The sequence below is a fragment of the Mobula birostris genome, chromosome 1 (assembly GCF_030028105.1).
Source record: "Mobula birostris isolate sMobBir1 chromosome 1, sMobBir1.hap1, whole genome shotgun sequence".
Classification (NCBI taxonomy): Eukaryota; Metazoa; Chordata; class Chondrichthyes; order Myliobatiformes; family Myliobatidae; genus Mobula; species Mobula birostris.
The window spans coordinates 206,793,917-206,812,973 of record NC_092370.1 but is presented as its reverse complement, the minus strand read 5'-3'; the positions used below and the strand labels follow the sequence as shown (position 1 = coordinate 206,812,973).

Sequence of the window (19,057 nt, the reverse complement as noted above, 5' to 3'; positions counted from 1 at the left end):
TGCTGGAACCGTGAGCCATCTTCTCCGTGAGTTGCAATAAAAAGGGTTTCGGCCCCAAATGGACCATACTTTTTTCCCCATTGATGCTGCCTGGCCAGCTGAGTTTCTCCAGCATTTTGTGTGTGTTGCTCCAATTTCCAGCATCTGCAGTATTTCTCTCGTTTGTGATACAAAGTGTTCACTTGTCTTTTGTTTGGGGTGAAGGAAAAATCAGACTAAATTGATTGAATTACAATCATCTACTTAGCATCGTTAAAATGGTACATCTGGGCACCAACCGTGGTTAATTTTATGATTTTTGACTGCATTTTTCTCATTTGTGTTGCGAACTGATGGAGTATCTGCTGGTTGACACTAACATTCTCCAGTTGATTGAAAACTATTACTATTTAACTAATATTTTAGATGTAAATTTATACAAAGCAGCAAATATAGATAATTGAAATAATTTACCCATTGTGAAATATTAAACATTGAATTTGGAAAGAATAACTACTGCAGAAGGTGTTCAAAACTACTGTTGATAATCTGCAAGTTATTAGAAATAAACTGCAATTGCTTTTTAAACATGAACTATTTTAGCTAACACTTTTTGTTTGGTTCAGAATCTTAATTAACTTTTACAGTAATGTAATTTCTTGCTTTATTCTCAAATAACTCACTATTATCTCCCCCTCCCCCCACCTTCTTATTCAGGCTTCTTTCCCCCTTCCTTTCCAGTCCTGATGAAGGGTATCGACCCAAAAGTTCAAATACTTATTCATTTCCATAGGTGCTGCCTGCCCTGCTGAGTTCCTGTAGCATTTTGTATGTTTATATGTATAGCTCAGCATTTTCGCCATCTGCAGAATCGCGTGTTAATGCTACGACTATTCCATCAATCACACACCCCTATGCATTTTCACCACAACCAATTCTCTCACATTAACATCTGCGCCCACCCCACAATCTATCCCAGGGCGGTTTACAATGGCCAATTAATCTATCGACATGTCCTTGGAATTACGAGAAATCATTGGAGCAGCTAGCGGATATCTGCTAGGTCACAGGAACAACGTGCAACATCCATACAGAGGTCAAATTTGAACCTTAATTGTTGGAACCGTGAGCCATCTACTACTTGTAACATCACTACCGAAACGCTGTTGAAAAATTCAACATTCCCAGTTTTACTGAAGAGATAGCAGGTCTCGCGGAGTAGGTGTCGTTCAACGCAGATCAGACATCGGCTGCACTGAACAATGTTCATAAATTTCACACCCTGCAAAGGCAATTTTAAAAACTTATGACACTCACCTCCATATGATATCTTGTAGAATAAGACCGCTGTCACAGCTAAACTAGGCCATAATTCCCGGTAAGCTAAAGCATAAGGTTTCATTTTAAACCACCACTCTGCAACAGCTCGACCAGCCATCGTCTGCGGGTTAAAACGAGAGTTAACGTTGTGGATTCAGCGAGGAAGGAAGATAATTCCCCTCAAGAGACTGGGGAAGATCAAATCTTAAAATCGCTATGCTGTAACACAAACATTAAATGAAAATTACAGTAAACTTGGCTTCACTACAAGCAGAATCCCCTCTGGCCTGTAGCTGGTGGAACCCTTAGCCGACTCAGCGCTCAAACTACAAGGGCCCAGAGGAAGCAATCTCGCGATCAGTTAGGTGAATCATCAGCTTCTCAGTGAAATTAAAGTCACTCGCCATCACTATCAATCACAGCAAATGTAATATAACCCACTACCCAGCGTATTACACTTAGTGAACGACAACCTACATGATACTCCGGTAAATACCCTGTCGTTCCCTCACGCCCAAGGTCAGTGAAGGCCCCAGGTCCCAACTCGCCGCCGCCCGCGACAGCGCCTCTCTAGGTTACAAGTCGCAATGGAGGAACTGTCTTGGAGAAATGTTATTTCTGATTGGCTGGTTATAAAGGTGTGTAAATAGGTATTTATTCGTGGAAAAACTCATTGCAAATACTAATTTGATAATATTGATAGATGTTATTGGTGTTGAATGAGGATGTATGAAGAACTTTGATCCCAGGGGCTCACACAAAATGCTGGAGGAACTCAGCAGGCCAGGCAGCATCTATGGAAAAGAGTACAGTCGACGGTTCAGGCCGAAACCCTTCGCCAGTCCTGATGAAGGGTCTTGGCCCAAAATATTGATAATGGATGCTGCCTGGCCTGCTCAATTCTTCCAGCATTTTGTGCATGCTGTTTGGATTTCTGGCATCTGCAGATCTTCTCTTGTTTGTAATTGGATCCCCGTGGGTTTCCTTTGCAATATTTTTCATTTCAAGTGAGGTTGGTATAGTTAAAAAGGGCAAGAAGAGCAGCCACCGTACGGGCTCAGGGGGGAAGGACCACCATGTTGGGTTCGACTCCTGCTGGAGAAGGAGGGGCCGGGTTGGGGGAGGAGAATTTTCATGGGGGATTAGAGGTGGAGAGGGTCAACCACTTTGAATTTCTAGGTGTTATAATTTCAGAAGATCTGTCCTGAGTCCAGCAGGAAGTGTAATTACGAAGAAAGCACAGCAGCACCTCTACTTCCTTAGAAGTCTGTGAAGATTCAGTATGTTATCTAAATCTTTGACAACTTCTGTAGATGTGCAATGGAGAGCATATTGACTGGCTGCATCACAGCCTGGTATGGAAACATCAATGTCCCTGAACAGAAAGATCTACAAAAAGTAGTAGATACAGCCCAGTCCATCACAGGTAAAGCCTTCCTAACGAATAAGCATATTTACATAGAGCGCAGTCCCACGAAAGCAGCATCCATGATCAGAGACCTCACCACTGAGGCCATGCTCTCTTTTTGCTGTTACCATTGGGAAGGAAGTATAAAAATCTCAGAGCTCACACCACCAGGTTCAGGAACATTTATTACCCCTCAATCATCAGGCTCTTGAACTAGAAGGGATAACATAACTCACCACAAAACTGAACTGTTTCCACAAACTATGGACTCTTCATTTCATGTTTGTGATATTCATTGCTTATTTAGCTTTTTTTAATTGTTTCTTTGTAGTTACTGTGAATGCCTGCAAAAATGTCTTGGGGTTGTATATAGTGATATATATGTATTTTAATAATAAATGTACTTTGGACTTTTAATTATTATTGTAGCAGTATACCACCATAGCGTGTGTATGAATGTGATAGAACAGTAAGGAAAACATCGCCTCTGACTATAAAGAATGAAAAGGCATTGAATGGTTTATTCTTGTAAATAACTTTGTATTATGAATAAAGTTTATTTTGTTTAAAAAAAATTTAAGAAACCATGAGTTCTTTCCCTGCGTTTTCTTAGAATGTCAAAATAATTGGGGCAGAACCACTGGGATTTTCTTCCTTTAATTTTGTTGTCAGGCATCAACAAATCAATAAATCAACTTCTGGAATCTAACTGCAAGGCGTGATTGCTGAAAAAACACTTGAAACAAATAATATAACTCCATTAGCAGAAGGAGTGAGAGTTTATATATAGTCAACTAGACAGATGCAAAACTTGGGTTTTCTCCAGAATGTTGATAATCCTAAAAGTATTGGAAGTTTCCATGTGGAGATCAATGCCAGGCTATGAACACTCGTCTGAAGTACTGCGGAGTTGTGGTTACCATATCAAATGATTTGTTTTTGTGTCTATTTTCCAAACTACGGACAAAATTGGCTTATAGGACATATGTGAAAATGAGGGCAGCTGAATGAACTTAATGTCAAAAAGAGTCGTGTTCCAGTAATATATCTTTGAAAGCATTCTTGGTCTTTATCTGCTTCTGACATTCTGTTGATGTAGGTAAGACCTTGTCAAAGCAGCTTCTTTGCTCACTGAAGCTTGCCTGCTTATTTGGAAAGTTAAGATTTGACACTGAGAACCTTAAATGCGATGTAAACATGGGATAAGTGGGCTTCTGAATCACAAAATCCCTGTTTCTAAGTCAAATCACAAACAAGAGAAAATCAACAGATGCTGGAAATCCAAGCAACATGCAAAAAATGCTGGAGGAACTCAGCAGGCCAGGCAACATCTATGGAAACAAGTACAGTTGATATCTCGAGCTGAAGTTCTGCCTAAGGGTTTCAGCTTGAAACATTGACTGTACTTTTTTTTCCATAAAATGCTCCTTAGCCTGCTGAGTTCCTCCAGTATTTTGTGTGTTACCTTATTTGTAAGTGTTGGTATTGGGCATGTACCTTTTTAGGGTTGTTGTGTGGGTTTCCTCATTTCATGGTGGCAATCACTTTTGAGAAGTGTCTCAGAGTTTATGAACTAAAAAGCCACAGCATAATCTGAGACCATCTTTTATTAGTACAGTTCAGACAATAATCTTTGTCTTGAAATGTATTTGTACTTTTGGCATTTTAACTGCATAGATAAATAAAAATCAAGAAGTATAAGAGAGTTGACCAAGTGGAATTACATCAAAATTCACTCCCTCCCTCCGTGAGTTATAATTATGTACGTACTTAATATTGGCATCTTTGTCTTTAAGGTAACCAAATTCTGCGGAACACTTGCAGCCACACTCTACAGCTCTGAGGAACGCCAGACAGGGAACCATTTCTTTCCACGCGGGCGAACTGGGTTCACGCGTGCGCAGTGCCTTAAAATCGAAGCGCCTGGAATCTTCTCGTGCCGCGGGTTTTCGGCGCGTCGTGTTGGTACTGGAGACCGCGATCAAGAACCTGATGGCACGGCAAATAAATGATTGGGTTGCCATGGACAAGAATGTTGGGGATATCGAGTGTTTGGGGAAAAGACGGCAGTCATTGGTGGATCCAGTGGATTCCTCTTCAGAGCAGTGTAGCCCCAAACCCGAACGGTTTCGACCAAACTGGTGAGCTTCAGAGCCTGTATACCTTCAATGCCTACTTTGTAGGTCGTGGCTGGGTACTCCGTCCAAGGAGAGGAATGTTGCCCCTTTATTGGGAGCATCCAACACCGGCTTCCAGCTCCTTGCACAAATGAACCTGGGGCGTTCCATACTTTTGCCGTTAAATTCCTTGTGGTTGCAATTCCCATGTTGCCAGATAAACTTGGATTTGGCATTATTGAGCAAATAAACGTAGATTAATCGGTGTGCATTTTAAACACATTTCTTATTGCGCAGCGTCTTAACATTATTCATAAAGGTGATCATGAACACAATATATTAGATTTTAATTTAAATTTATCTGGTGAAAAAAATCACTTCGTTTGGTTTAGCAACTTCGTGGTCCTGTTTTGAATCAGTTTGTTAATAGGCAGTATATCAACGTTGGGCACCTGATCAAACACGTGTTAGTGCAAAAACTTTGGAATTCGTCTTTTTCTGTTTTCTTAATGAAGGATTACATCTTGCAACAGATTTTGCTTTTTAACATAATATGTGAGTAACTTAAGGCCAGCAGTTCTTGGCTATGCTTAACCAAGCTTTAAATAGTTTGAAGTAAATTTATTTTCAAAGTTAAGATATATCACCGTATTCAACTCAAATTCATTTTCTTGCAGGCAATTGCAGTAAATACAAAGAGAAAAATAAAAAGTAACAATAAATAAGCAATCAATATTGAGAACACAGATGAAGAGTGAATCCATAGGATGTGGGAACAGTTCAGTTTTGTGTTGAGTGAATTTATCCTCCCTGGTTTGAAATTCTGCTGGTAGGTAATACCTGGTGCTGTGGGCTTTGAGGTTCCTGTACCTCCTTCCTGATGGTAGCAGCTAGAAGAAAGCATGGCCTTGATAGTGGCAGCCCTTGATGAGGAATGGTGCTTTCTCTGTAATGGTAACACCAAGAAATTTTAAAGTTGCAAACCCATTCCATCTCTGATTTCCCCCAATGAGGACTGACTTATGAACCTCTGATTTCCTCCTCTTGTCATCAATAATCAGCTCCTTGGTCTTGCTGACATTGAGTGAGAGGTTGTTGCTGTGCCACCACTTACCCAGATTTTCAGTATCCTTCCTACATTCTGTTTTGTCACCACTTTTAATTCAGCCAGCATTATCAAACTTAAATATGGTATTGCAACTGCTTAACCTTGCGGTCATAAGTGTAAAGCAAGTAGAGCACTGGGCTAATCACACAGCCTTGTTGTGCACCTGTGTTGATGGAGATTGTGGAGGAGATATTATTGGCAATGCAAGTGAGGAATTCGAGGGTTCAATTGTACAAGGAGGTTTTGAAGCCAAGGTCTTTAAGCTTATGGTTAGTTTTGAGAGGATGATGGTATTGAATGCTGAACTATCCTTGATAAAGAACATCCTGATATGTGCATCTTTGCTGACTAGATGTTTCAGGATTGAACGAAGAGTCAATGAGATGATACCTTTTGTGGACCTGTTGCTTTGGTAGGTAAATTGGAGTGGATCCAAGTTGTGTCTTAGGAGTTGATATGTTTCATCACCAACCTCTCAAAACACTACATTGCTATGAATGTAAGTGCTGTTGGATGATAGTCATTGAGGCAGATTACCACATTTTTTTGGGCACCACAGATTGAAGCATGTTTAAATACAATGGTGCCTCAGAGCCCTGTTGTTTTTATGGGAGTGCATGCTATCAAAGCTGTTCAGATGATGAGAAGGTTTTTTAAGAATGATGGGATGTTAAATACATTTCTAGATAACGAACTTGTTTGTGTTAACGTGCCCATTTGACTTTGTCCTAAGTACTAGTGATTGCTGTTTTGAACTTGTTGATGTGCACATTGGGGTGAGTTATGTCGTAAAAGATTAAAACTAATCTAGCCTGAGTTCGAAAGGAGTTCAGTTTCCATGTATCGTCAGCAAGGAGGGACTACATGAGGCTTGCAGTTGAAGAGGCTATGTACTGGCAGGGAGAGACTTACACATTCAGCTCTCCTTTTCACATGACTCCTAGCCAGTGGTGGAAGCCGAAAGTGAGAGCGACAAACACTAACCTACCACACTAGAGGCATCACAACAGCCATTTTGACAGGATGGGCAGTAGATCTGGCCCCTGCACACGTAGCATGGTGTGTGGACATGCCCTGGTGCTCGTGAACCAGATCCCCAGCTATGGGTAAGTAGCCCCACTGCCTTGTGGGCATCATTGGGAGAGCCGAAGGTCTATGGGAGCAAAACCAGACAGCAAATTTGGAGTGTAGCCACTGGATGTTATTGAGTTTCCTTCCAGCAGCTCCTGCAGTCAAGCTGGTGCCAAACGTATTACTTCATAAGCTTTCCTTTGGGCTACACTGGTGAGGCAGAGAGGAGAAGCTTAATGACTGGGGCATCTCAGGATCTCCATACCTTCTGTCCAGACTTATGATGATGATCAAAATCACCATTGTCCTTCGAGACCGGCAGATGCCAACCACCAATAATCTAGCAAGTTTACCAGACAAGCAGATTTTCTTGAAAATTGCATGTCAATTTTAACCCTTATTAATATACATTTTATATAACTTGATACACTGTAGTACAATAAACTTAACAGTGAACCCAGTGAGTTCAAGAACCCTTGTGAATTAAAAATGAATAGGGAAACTGAGCACTGGAGAGTTGAAAATGAGTGACAACTATAATTGGGGTATTTCAGCTTGTATATTTTCGTGTGTTCCTGACTTCACATTCCATATTCCTGTCTCTATCCTCCCACCCATCTCACTTTCTGGACTGTAATCATACTCGGAACTAAGGAGTGAACCAGGGGCTTACCTCCAATATGCTTGATGGCTGTGCTGGTAATGCGTGGAAAGTGATAGGTTAGAGTTGCTTTTGATGATTATTATTTACTGACACAGCATTTGTGTAGTTTACCAATTTGTTACCGGATGCTTTTTCAGCAGAATCTGATTGCTGTCCAAATCTTGTTGCATGTCTGCATGGTCTGATGAGTTGCAAATCAAATTTGTTTGATCATTAGTAACTCACTTCAATTTATGCCTTTTGACAGTACGGAGGGAATTGATGAAGCAGCAGAAAGCTGGTCATTTACGATTTTCTCGCTCTCCTGGTACGCATTGATTTAGATTGTATTGCTTCAAGTGCAATATGGACTTCAGAGTAGGTCATTCTAGCTTCACCTCTGGAATTCAGTTCATATTTGGAATTAGGACTGAAATTAAGCTTGGGGTGACTTGGAGATGGGGTTGGAGGGCTCATGGCAGAATTCAGACCCTATGTCAATTATGTAGATGGGTAAATTGCTGCCTACTTGCAGTGTTGATAGCACTTTCCATCACTTTGACAGTAAACAGATATGACTGTAATTGGCTGGATTTGTTATTATTTTTGTGCTCAGATTATGTCTTTGCAGTTTTCCATTTTTGGTAGATTTCAGTGTTACAGTTACAGTATATTAGTACAGATTGGATTGAGGTGCTGGTAATTCTGAAACAATTTTAAGCTTTACAGCAAGGTTGTTATCAAGAGCCATAACCTGTGTACTCTTATTGGAGATTTCAGGAGGCTGAGATGGATGTCCACTTGCTAGGTCTCTAACTATTGTAAATAATTCAATCTTATCTTTTGCATTCATTTTCCATGCTCTATTATTTTCAAGTTCATGGATAAGAGAAATGGACCAAACATGGAAAAATGGAACTAGCTCAAGAAGGCAACGTAGTTGGCATGGACAATTTGAGTCAAAGTGTTCTGTTCCATGCTATATAAATCTCTGACTCTGTGGTTGCAACAGTGTTTTTTAATCTGTTTTGACACGTTTTGATTTTCATTAGCTTCAGTGTTTTTGATGGGCTTTCTCACAACCTTACTATGTTGGTTACATTCAGAGGTATGTTTGGCATCTGATGTTTCTTGGAATATGTTCAAAAATAATAAATACAAGAAATGAATTTAACTGCATTTGAAGCAGCAGTTAAGTTTCATGGTGGCCACAGACAATGATTGGAAACTCTCTTCTTTGCAAATTTTGATCTATGATCTCTCTTGTGTCTGGCATAGAGGAAGATCAGTGGCCCACATGCTTGGCATGTTTCCATGGTTAATGGCTTAGCATATAGGCGAGGTCTTGAATATGGAGAGAAGGTTGTTGTGTTGGAGCATTTGTGGAGGGATTTCGTGAAAGGGAGAAGGTACTAGATTGCAGCAGACAAACTGGCGGATAAATCTCTAGGACATGATGAGATATATCCCAGGCTGCTGTGGGAGACGAGGGAAGAAATTGCTGGACTTCTAACATATTTTAGAATTTTCACTGGCCATAGAAGAGGTGCCAGATGACTGGAGGAACCAGAATCAGATTTATTATAACTGAAGTATGTAGTTTTTTTTTTTGCGGCAGCAGTACAGTACGAGACATAGAAGTACTACAGGTTACATAAATAGTGCAAAAGAGGAATAACAGGTTGATGCCTATGGATTCGTGGACCGTTCAGAAATTAATGATGGGGGAAGAAGGTGTCCTAAAATGCTGAATGTGGGTCTTCAGTGTCCTACATCTCTTTCTGGATGCTAGTAATGAGAAGAGGGCATGCCCCAGACGGCGAGGGTCCTTAATGATAGATGCAACCTTTTTGACTTATCACCTCTTCAATACATCCTCGACAGGAGGGAGTGTTGTGACGATGCCATTGGCTGAGTCTACGACCCTCTATAGCCTCCTTCAATCATGTACTTTGGAGCTGCTATACTAGTTAGTGTTGTAGCCACTCGGAATGCTCTCCACCACACATTTCTTGAAGTTTGCAAAAATTTTTGATGTCATGAAACTCCTAATGAAGTAGAGCCAATGGCATACTTACATCATGATTAGGTCATGTTGGGCCTAAGGTAGATCCTTTGTGATGTTGACTTCAAGGAACTTGAAGCTACTCATTCTTTGCTCCACTGATCCCCAGTGAGGACTGGTGTATGTTCTCTTGACTTCCCCTTCCTGAAGTCCACAATCAATTCCTTGGTCTTGCTGATGTTGAGCGTGAGATTGTTGTTGCAAGGCTACTCAATTAACACACTCAGTGCAGGTGCAGCTCAAGAATGCATACTGGTGTCCCCAGCTTTTCGAGCGTTTGCTTTACGAAACCTCACTGTTACGAAAGACCTACATTAGTTCCCTGCTTTCGCTAACAGAAAGTGTTTTCACTGTTACGATAAAAGGCAGCGCGCGAAAAAAGCAGCACACGCCCCGAGCAGCTGCTCCTCCCCCGGATTCGGAACTGCATTCTAGCCTGCATTGCTTAAACACGTGCATCCATTTGCAAGATGAGTTCTGCGGTATCGGAAAAGCCTAAAAGAGCTCGTAAGGGTGTTACACCCTTGCAATAGGGATTGCCAATTGCGTCGCCTCTGTTCTGGGCCGACATTTACGTGCTGGGCGGCACCTAATTAATTTGCTTGTTTATTTTGGCTTTTTTCTTAAAGATGTGCTGTGTGCGTTCTGGCTACTGTTGTACCACTGTATTCTTTGTGCATCGGTATCAGTCGGTGGCCCGGAGGGTGGAGGCCAGTGCACCACACCAACCTCTGACGACTCAGCCCAACACACCATCATCAGTGTGTTCGGCGCTGTCTTCCTGATTCCAGTAAGTGATACTACACTGTACATACATTATTTCTGCTTTATATAGGCTGTGTATTTTTGTGTTGTTTGGTATGATTTGGCAGCTTCATAGCTTAAAGGTTACTGGAGAGAGTGTTTCTGCTGAGCGTGCTTGCGTGAGATTTTCGCTACGGAGAACAGTGCAGGCAATGATTGTAGAGAAATATTTCTACTTTATATAGGCTGTGTATTTATCATATCATTCCTGCTTTTACTATATGTTAGTTATTTTTGGTTTTGTGTGTTATTTGGCATGATTTGGTAGGTTATTTTTGGGTCTGCGAACCTTCACAAATTTTTCCCATAAAAATAAATGGTAATTGCTTCTTCGCTTTACGACCTTCCAGCTTACGAACTGTTTCATAGGAACGCTCTACCTTCGGATGGCAGGGGAAACCTGTGCTTAGCCCATTGCTGTACTCTTTCTGTACTCACAACTGTGTGGCTGAATACAGCTCAAAATCCATCTGTTGTGACTGAATTAAAAATGGCGACAAGGAGGGATATAGCAGTAAGATAGATCAGCACCTTTATCAAGTCTCGCCCACAGGCCCACCTTGTGAATACTGCTTATCTGATGCAGTGTGCCTGTGATGCTGGGGTGCTGGAAGTAAGTTTTTCATTGCCTCTGTGCATACATGTGTATATGACAATAAACTAGACTTTTTTTTTATTTGAGAAGGACAGCAAGAATAGGCCAGGTGATTCCAGGTTTGTGAATTTGATGTCATTGTTCCTGTGTGCAGTTCTGATTAACATGTTGTCGGAAACATGTGATTGTACTAGAGTCAGTGCAGAAGGTAATTCGATGTTTGATTATGAGGTGAGAGTAAAGAGCTCAGTTTGATTTCCTAGTAGTAGGGGGAGGCTAAGTAGGGACTTGAAAATTGCATAAAGTTTTTGAAGGGCAGGTAGAAACTATTTTCCCATTTTCAACAGACCTGGCAGCATCTATGGAAAAAAGGTACAGTCGACGTTTCTGGACAAAACCCTTTGGCAAGGCTCGAAGAAAGAAAGGAAAAGGATGGTAGTGGAGGAGGTGACAAGGATAGCAGGAACGCTACAGGGTGAGGACAGTGGCACACGGCCTCCTGGGAAGATGGACCTCATGGGAGGGCAGCATCAACAGGTCATTCAGCTGGACTGACTTGCGGAAAGTCCCACAAGCAGACTTAGCTTCCTCATCAGAGCAACTTATGATACCTTGTCCTGCCGCTGTAATCTTCACCAGTAGTTCAGCTGTGAGGATAGCTGCCCCCTATGTGATACCACCAATACCAACCTCCAACACATCCTGACAGGATGTAAGACTGTGCTGTTCCAAGGGCGCTACAGATGGTGCCCCCACGTCCAGAAGAAGCTGGTGGTGATCCAAAGATATCTGCAGGCAAGATGCAAGAAGCAGCCTTTCGCCAGCAGGATGACAACCCATTGCATTTGTTAAGGCTGAAAACACCTAAGCAAGAACTCCTTCAGGACTCCTCTCTGCAGGCAAGGAGTGGAACTTGAGGACAAATCTCTGCTCCCATGGAAATCACCACATCACTCCACCCAGGTGTACAGTGGTGCTAGGACTTCTGTGGAACCCAGTAGAATTTTCTCTTATTTCTGCATAAATATGACTTAAAATGTTCAAAATCTTCATGCAAAAATGAGATATTTGCTTTTCATTCATAGTCATAGAAAACTGCAGCACAGAAGCAGGCCCTTCAGCCCATCTAAATCTTACCAAACCATTTAAACTGCCCAGATCTCAGGAACTGAAATCCAGCTTTTTATTAGATTTTGATTTCTATTTAAGTTATCAGTGTTCATAAAGCATACTCTGAACATTGCTTCATAAACATAAATGTGCTCACACAAACAGCAATGTGATCAAGTTTTGCACAAATAGCTTCTGCAATTCCTACATGAAAACTTGCTCTGTGGGTGTAATTTCTTTGGAGGTTCTGAAATAATAATGAAAGGTGCTAAATAGGGCCAGCTGGTGGTGCAATGACATCGATGCCGGACCCCGGAGCAGAGGTTCCGAGGTTCGAAACCAGATGGGTATGCTCCCGAGTACACTTCCCATCCGTGCTGGGTTGAGTGTCGAGATCGCAACTTGTCCTCATAAAATAAAGGGAAAATACTGCGAAAATGTCTGTGAGAAGTGTCTGTCTCTCCCCCCCCTCCCCCCATAGATGCTTCTAATAATACTACTGTTTAATCAAGAAGTGTTTCTGGTTCAGCTTTGCCTGTGATGCAGCAAATGACTGAAGTGAGTATTTCCCAAAAGAAGAAAGATACGGACATGTAGGTAACAGAGCCAGTCATAACTGAAGCATCTCCACTCACTCCAACACCCTGCACCTCTCATGGCACGGGTGATGAGAACATCTTTGATGTCACTACTTATCACAATGACGAAGTCGATCATGTGCCAATGTTTAGAGTGAGGGTGCATCCATGAGGTCTTATATTTTGCCTTCTGCTGGAAGATGGTGTTGGTTATGTTAAGGTTATGCTCAGAGCAAAGAGTAAGTAGTCTCATGCCATTTGCATTCACCTTCACATGCCCATCTGTGCCTGATACTATGTCAAGGGAAGAAGAAAAACCTGCGAATGTTCCTCGACCAAAGAAAACTAGATGTTTTCAATGCAGGAAAAAAGTTGGTCTTGCAGCAGGTTTTGACTGTCGATGTGGGAACTTGTTTTGTGGAATTCACTGATATTCAGATAAACACAATTGTCCTTATGGTACAAAACAGAAGCAGCAATGAAGATCAGGAAAGAGAATCCTGTCATTGTAGCTGAGAAAATTCAGAGCATTTAAATAGCCAAATGAAGATGCCAACAACATGCAATTAAAGACTGCATTTATTTTTTTTGGGATCTTTCATAGAGCAGGTGCATGGGCTAAATCCTTGTATGTTCAAATTTACGCTTTAACCTTAGTTTCTCCTAATTAATTAAATGAACTAATTTGCTCACGGATACAGTTGAGCACACAGCATTACATTAATCAAGGGAAACCCACTGGTCAACAGAATAGATATGCCAAACAGTAGTTTGTGCCAAGTGAACTTGACCTGCTGTAATGCTTTTAATTCAGTAAAGTGACCAACCAAAAGCCTATCAACCTAATTCTAGTGCCTAAGCAGATTTTTTTTTTGTCTTAGCTTTCTTGATGCTCTCAAATTAAATGAGGGATATAAAGAAATCATAGAATACTAAATACTTGGTTAAATGACTTTTTTTTCCAAACTATTCTAGGAACATAGACCCAATTTTATAGGTTAATTTTGTCTCTTGCTGTGGATATTCAGGGAAAATTTGAGTAAACAGGGAAGGCTTTATAGTTGAATATTACAAGTAGCTTTTCCTTGCCTCTAAGTTCAACCTGTATGTGTTTGGAAAACTCAATTATGGTCAGAATGGTGTAGCGATCAGTCTGTGTATTGCAAAAGCAGTCTTTGAGGGTACATCCACACTACGCCGGATAATTTTGAAAACGAAACTTTTTCCTCTTTGTTTTGCCCTCCCATCCACACTGAGCCGGCGTTTTCAGCCCCCGAAAACGGAGATTTTCAAAAACACTCTCCAGAGTGAATAAATCTGAAAACGCTTAATATCTGGCGTCGTGTGTACGGGATAACCGGAGAGATTTAAAAACGTTGTCATGACAACACAACAACAATGTTTTTTCTGCTTCTGCTTGGTACTGCGCAAGCACTGTCGTACTGCTGTTATAACGCGCAGTCGGTGTGAACGGCGTGAGAGTTAAATTGTAAAGTGAGCTTTTTTGACTATTTAAAAACGCTGTTATGACGTGCTGGAACAGATGTTCGTTGTTTTAACGAAGAAGTGAATAAGTATACTCACTTTGCCCTGTTTTCTGTCCTTGCTTCTATGAAGGTGGTTTACCTATTTATGCAAGTACTTCTCTGACAATAGATGTGTAACAGCCTAATGTAACATTGTATGGAAATACAAGATAACGCTGATGCAGACGTTTTATACATTTAACAAGGTGCTTTATTAATGCAACAGAGTTAGTTTTTCAATGTTCGTCGTCAGCTGGGTTATACTGTCCGTGAACTTCCTATCGGTTGCCTCCATACGCGCCAGTATTTGTTTTTTTTTTAGTTTTAAGTCCTCCTGCGCGACAGCCAAGAGCAATTCCTTTAAAGTTTTTCTACTCTGTAACTGGACACACGCACACTAAGTATATCGTTTCCTCTTGGCTTGTTTTCTGTGTGTCCTGCGCATGCCCAGTAGGAGGAGATTCGCCCAAATATCCGCCTAATGTGGACGGAGATATTTTGAAAAACACTTAGTGTGGACGCCTGTCGTTTTTACTCGAAACTGGCGTAGTGTGGACGTAGCCTGAAACGGTGTTTTCATCCCCCGAAAACGGAGATTTTCAGAAATGATCTCCAGAGTGAATAAATCTGAAAACGCCTAATATCCATTGTAGTGTGTACCGGGTGACTGGATTTAAACACGCTGTCATGACAACACCACAACAACAATGCTTTTACTGCCTCTGCTTGGTACTGCACAAGCTGTTATAATGCGCAGTCGGTGTGAATGGCGTGAGAGTTAAATTGTAAAGTGAGCTTTTTTGACTATTTTAAAACGCTGTCATGACGTGCCGGAACAGATAGCCGCAGCGCAGCATTTCGTTGTTTTCTTGAACGCAACCACCTAACAATTTCAGAACAGACAGCAACGAGACTGAAGCCAGGAGGGTTAGAAATGTACTCACCAAATACTTTGACCCATAGCTTACTGAATAAATAAGTATACTCACTTTGCCCTGTTTTCTGTCCTTGCTTGAATGAAGGTGGTTCACCTATTTATACAAGTACTTCTCTGACAGTAGATGTGTAACAGCCTAATGTAACATTGTTACAAGATAACTGATGCAGACGTTTTATACATTTAACAAGGTGCTTTATTAATGCAACAGAGTTAGTCAGTTTTTCAGTGTTCGTCGTCAGCTGGGTCATACTGTCCGTGAACTCCCAGTCGGTTGCCTCCATACGCTCCAGTATTTGTTTTTTTTTAGTTTTAAGTCCTCCTGCACCAGAGCCAAGTGCAATTCCTTTGAAGTTTTTCTACTCTGTAACTGGACAAACGCGCACTAAGTATATCGTTTCCTCTTCGCTTGTTGTCTGTGCGTCCTGCGCATGCCCAGTAGGAGGAGATTCACCCAAATATCCGTCTAACGTGGACGGAGATATTTTGAAAAACGCTTAGTGTGGACGCCTGTCGTTTTTACTCGAAACTGACGTTTTCAAAATTATCCGGCGTAGTGTGGATGTAGCCTGAGTCTAGCTTCATTTATGAAAGCTTTGTAATTCCAATAATGATGCAGGCTTTGTTTACAAAAGTTGTGAATGTCTTACTAATGCAAGTCATTTTCAAGCTGTGTCCAGGCAACTAATTTCCCAGTTATACTGCATGTTGGTGACTGTATCCTTCCACCACATGAATGCCAGAAATGCAATAAAGTGCTGGTATCAATAACCTGGTATTGAAGTGCCTGCATGACCCATGACCTGCATGTGGCACCCAATTTGGTTTTCTGAACTATCCTTTTTAAGTATTCAAGCAGATATGTTGGCTCAGAAGCAGCGTACTGTCTGCTGGTACGATAAATGTACAACATTGATTCCACATACACAGTACCACAGTGCATTATAACTGGGTTGTATATTGTATCACAGTGAAAATGTAGCTTTGGCTTATTGCATGGACTGCACATCTTGGCAGTGTATACAGTACATGTGGAACAGTAGAAATTGCAATATACTTGAGCTGATTTATTTTTTAAAATCTTAGAAGATATGATGTACAAATTATTTGTATTTTTTAAATCCAGTACTACTTACATGTGTAGTGTGATCAGAATATTGATAATTTTATCTAAGCTGTGATCCAAATTTGCAATAACTCTTCACACTTAACAACAGTACACAGGAGCTTGTTTTTCACAAACTACAGTATTCATGCTTTTTTAACCTTGGGTATGTAATTTGTACAGAATTATATTTATGTAGTGCATATTATCATGCTAGTTGGCATTTATGCAGAAGGACGTAAATAAAGTATAGGTTTATTGGCAAAAAAAATACAGTAATTTTCTGTTCAGACTTGAGTACAGTGAGGGTGACAGGGGCCCATGTTGTTCTCCTTGTGCACAAGTAAATAAAAAATACACTTATAACAGTGTATGTATTCTGGGCCCCGTTATTTTATTATCAGCAGCAACAGTTACTTCGATAAAGACAATTCAGAACTGTTTTGCTCACTGTGATTTCAAGCATTCAGATCAGAAATGGCCTGGAGTGCAAATGAAACGATTTCCCTACTTCAACAAGTTAGAATCAGAATCCGGTTTATTATCACTGGCATGTATCATTAAAAATTTGTTAACTGAGCAGCAGAAGTTCAATGCAATACATAATATAGAAGAAATAATAATAGTAAATAAGTAAATCAATTACAGTATACATTGAATAGATTAAAAATTGTGCAAAAAAAACAAATATTAAAAATGAGGTAGTGTTCAAGATTTCAATGGAGAACTAGGAACTATGAAAAAATGTGAAAGTATCAACAATCATCTTGAATGCTACAATGAAAATGAAGATTTGGAGGATGTCGTTAAGAACATTTGAAGTTTGTCTATTATCTATGCTAGGTGTCTGCGCTGATTTTGTTCATCTACAATCAATCAAAACCATATAATAATTACAGCATGGAAACAGGCCACCTAGGCCCTTCTAGTCCGTGCTGAACTCCTACTCTCACCTAGTCCCACGGACCTGCATTCAGCCCATAACCCTCCGTTCCTTTCCTGTCCATATAGCTATCCAATTTAACTTTAAATGACAGCATCAAACCTGCCTCAACCAGTTCTGCTGGAAGCTCGTTCCACACAGCTACCACTCTCTGAGTAAAGAAGTTCACCCACATGTTACCCCTAAACTTTTGCCCTTTAACTCTCAACTCATGTCCCCTTGTTTGAATCTCCCCTACTCTCAATGGAAAAAGCCTATCCACGTCAACTCTACCTATCCCCCTCATAATTTTTAATACCTCTATTAAGTCCCCCCTCAACCTTCTACGTTCCAAAGAATAAAGACCCAACTTGTTCAACTTCTCTGTGTAACTTAGGTGATGAAACCCAGGTAACATTCTAGTAAATCTTCTCTACTCTATTTTGTTGACATCTTTCCTATAATTCGGTGACCAAAACTGTACACAATACTCCAAATTTGGCCTCACCAATGCCTTGTACAATTTCAACATTACCTCCCAACTCCTATACTCAATGCTCTGATTTATAAAGGCCAGCATACCAAAAGCTTTCCTCACCACCCTATCCACATGAGATTCCACCTTCAGGGAATAATGCACCATTATTCCTAGATCTCTCTGTTCTACTGCATTCTTCAATGCCCTACCATTTACCATGTATGTCCTATTTTGATTAGTCTTACCAAAATGTAGCACCTCACATTTATCAGCATTAAATTCTACATCTGTCATCTTTCAGCCCACTCTTCTAACTGGCCTAGATCTCTCTGCAAGTGAAAACCTACTTCATTATCCACAATGCCACCTATCTTAGTATTACCTGCATACTTACTAATCTAATTTACCACCCCACTATCCAGATCATTAACATATATGACAAACAACATTGGACCCAGTACAGATCCGTGAGGCACACCACCAGACACTGGCCTCCAATCTTACAAACAGTTATCCACCACTACTCTCTGGCATCTCCCATCCAGCCACTGCTAAACCTTCCTAACTAACCTCCCGTGTGGAACCTTGTCAAAGGCCTTACTGAAGTCCATATAGACAACATCCACTGTTTTACCCTCGTCAACTTTCCTAGTAACCTCTTCAAAAAAATTCAATATGATTTGTCAAACATGAGCTTCCACGCACAAATCCATATTGACTGTTCCTAATCCGACCCTGTCTATCCAGATAATTATATATACCATCTCTAAGAATACTTTCCATCAATTTACCCACCACTGACGTCAAACTCACTGGCCGATAATTGCTAGGTTTACTCTTAGAACCCTTTTTAAACAATGGAACAACATGAGCAATATGCCAATCCTCCGGCACCACCTCCGTTTCTAATGAAATTTGAAATATTTCTGTCAGAGTCCCTGCTATTTCCACACTAACTTCCCTCAAGGTCCTAGGGAATATCCTGTCAGAACCTGGAGACTTATCCACTTTTATATTCCTTAAAAGCGCCAGTACTTCCTATCTTTAATCGTCATAGTTTCCATAGCTACCCTACTTGTTTCCTTGCTTTACACAATTCAATATCCTTCTTAGTGAATACCAAAGAAAAGAAATTGTTCAAAATTTTCCCCCTCTCTTTTGGCTCCGCACATAGCCGTCCATTCTGATTCTCTGAAGGACCAATTTTACCCCTCGCTATCCTTTTGCTATTAATATAACTGTAGAAACCCTTTGTATTTATTTTCACCTTACTTGCCAAAGCAACCTCATA

The 19,057-nt window shown here is 40.8% G+C and overlaps 1 protein-coding gene across 9 annotated transcripts in view; it reads left to right on the top strand.

Moving 5' to 3' along the window:
* The first annotated feature begins 1,913 nt into the window (after window positions 1–1,913).
* The window catches only part of tdrd9 (tudor domain containing 9), a 151,149-nt gene continuing 134,005 nt past the window's right edge, over window positions 1,914–19,057 (top strand). Inside the window, exons 1-2 of one of the 9 annotated variants that reach the window (XM_072269734.1) lie at window positions 1,914–1,937; window positions 4,504–4,848. In XM_072269734.1, coding sequence (XP_072125835.1) covers window positions 4,700–4,848 — 149 coding nt within the window. In that variant the 5' untranslated portion in view covers window positions 1,914–1,937; window positions 4,504–4,699. Of the gene's footprint in view, window positions 1,938–4,503; window positions 4,849–10,425; window positions 10,502–12,750; window positions 12,779–14,237; window positions 14,416–14,476; window positions 14,531–19,057 lie in introns of those variants that run through there. The other 8 variants (XM_072269754.1, XM_072269758.1, XM_072269748.1 and 5 more) reach the window with 8 other exon arrangements.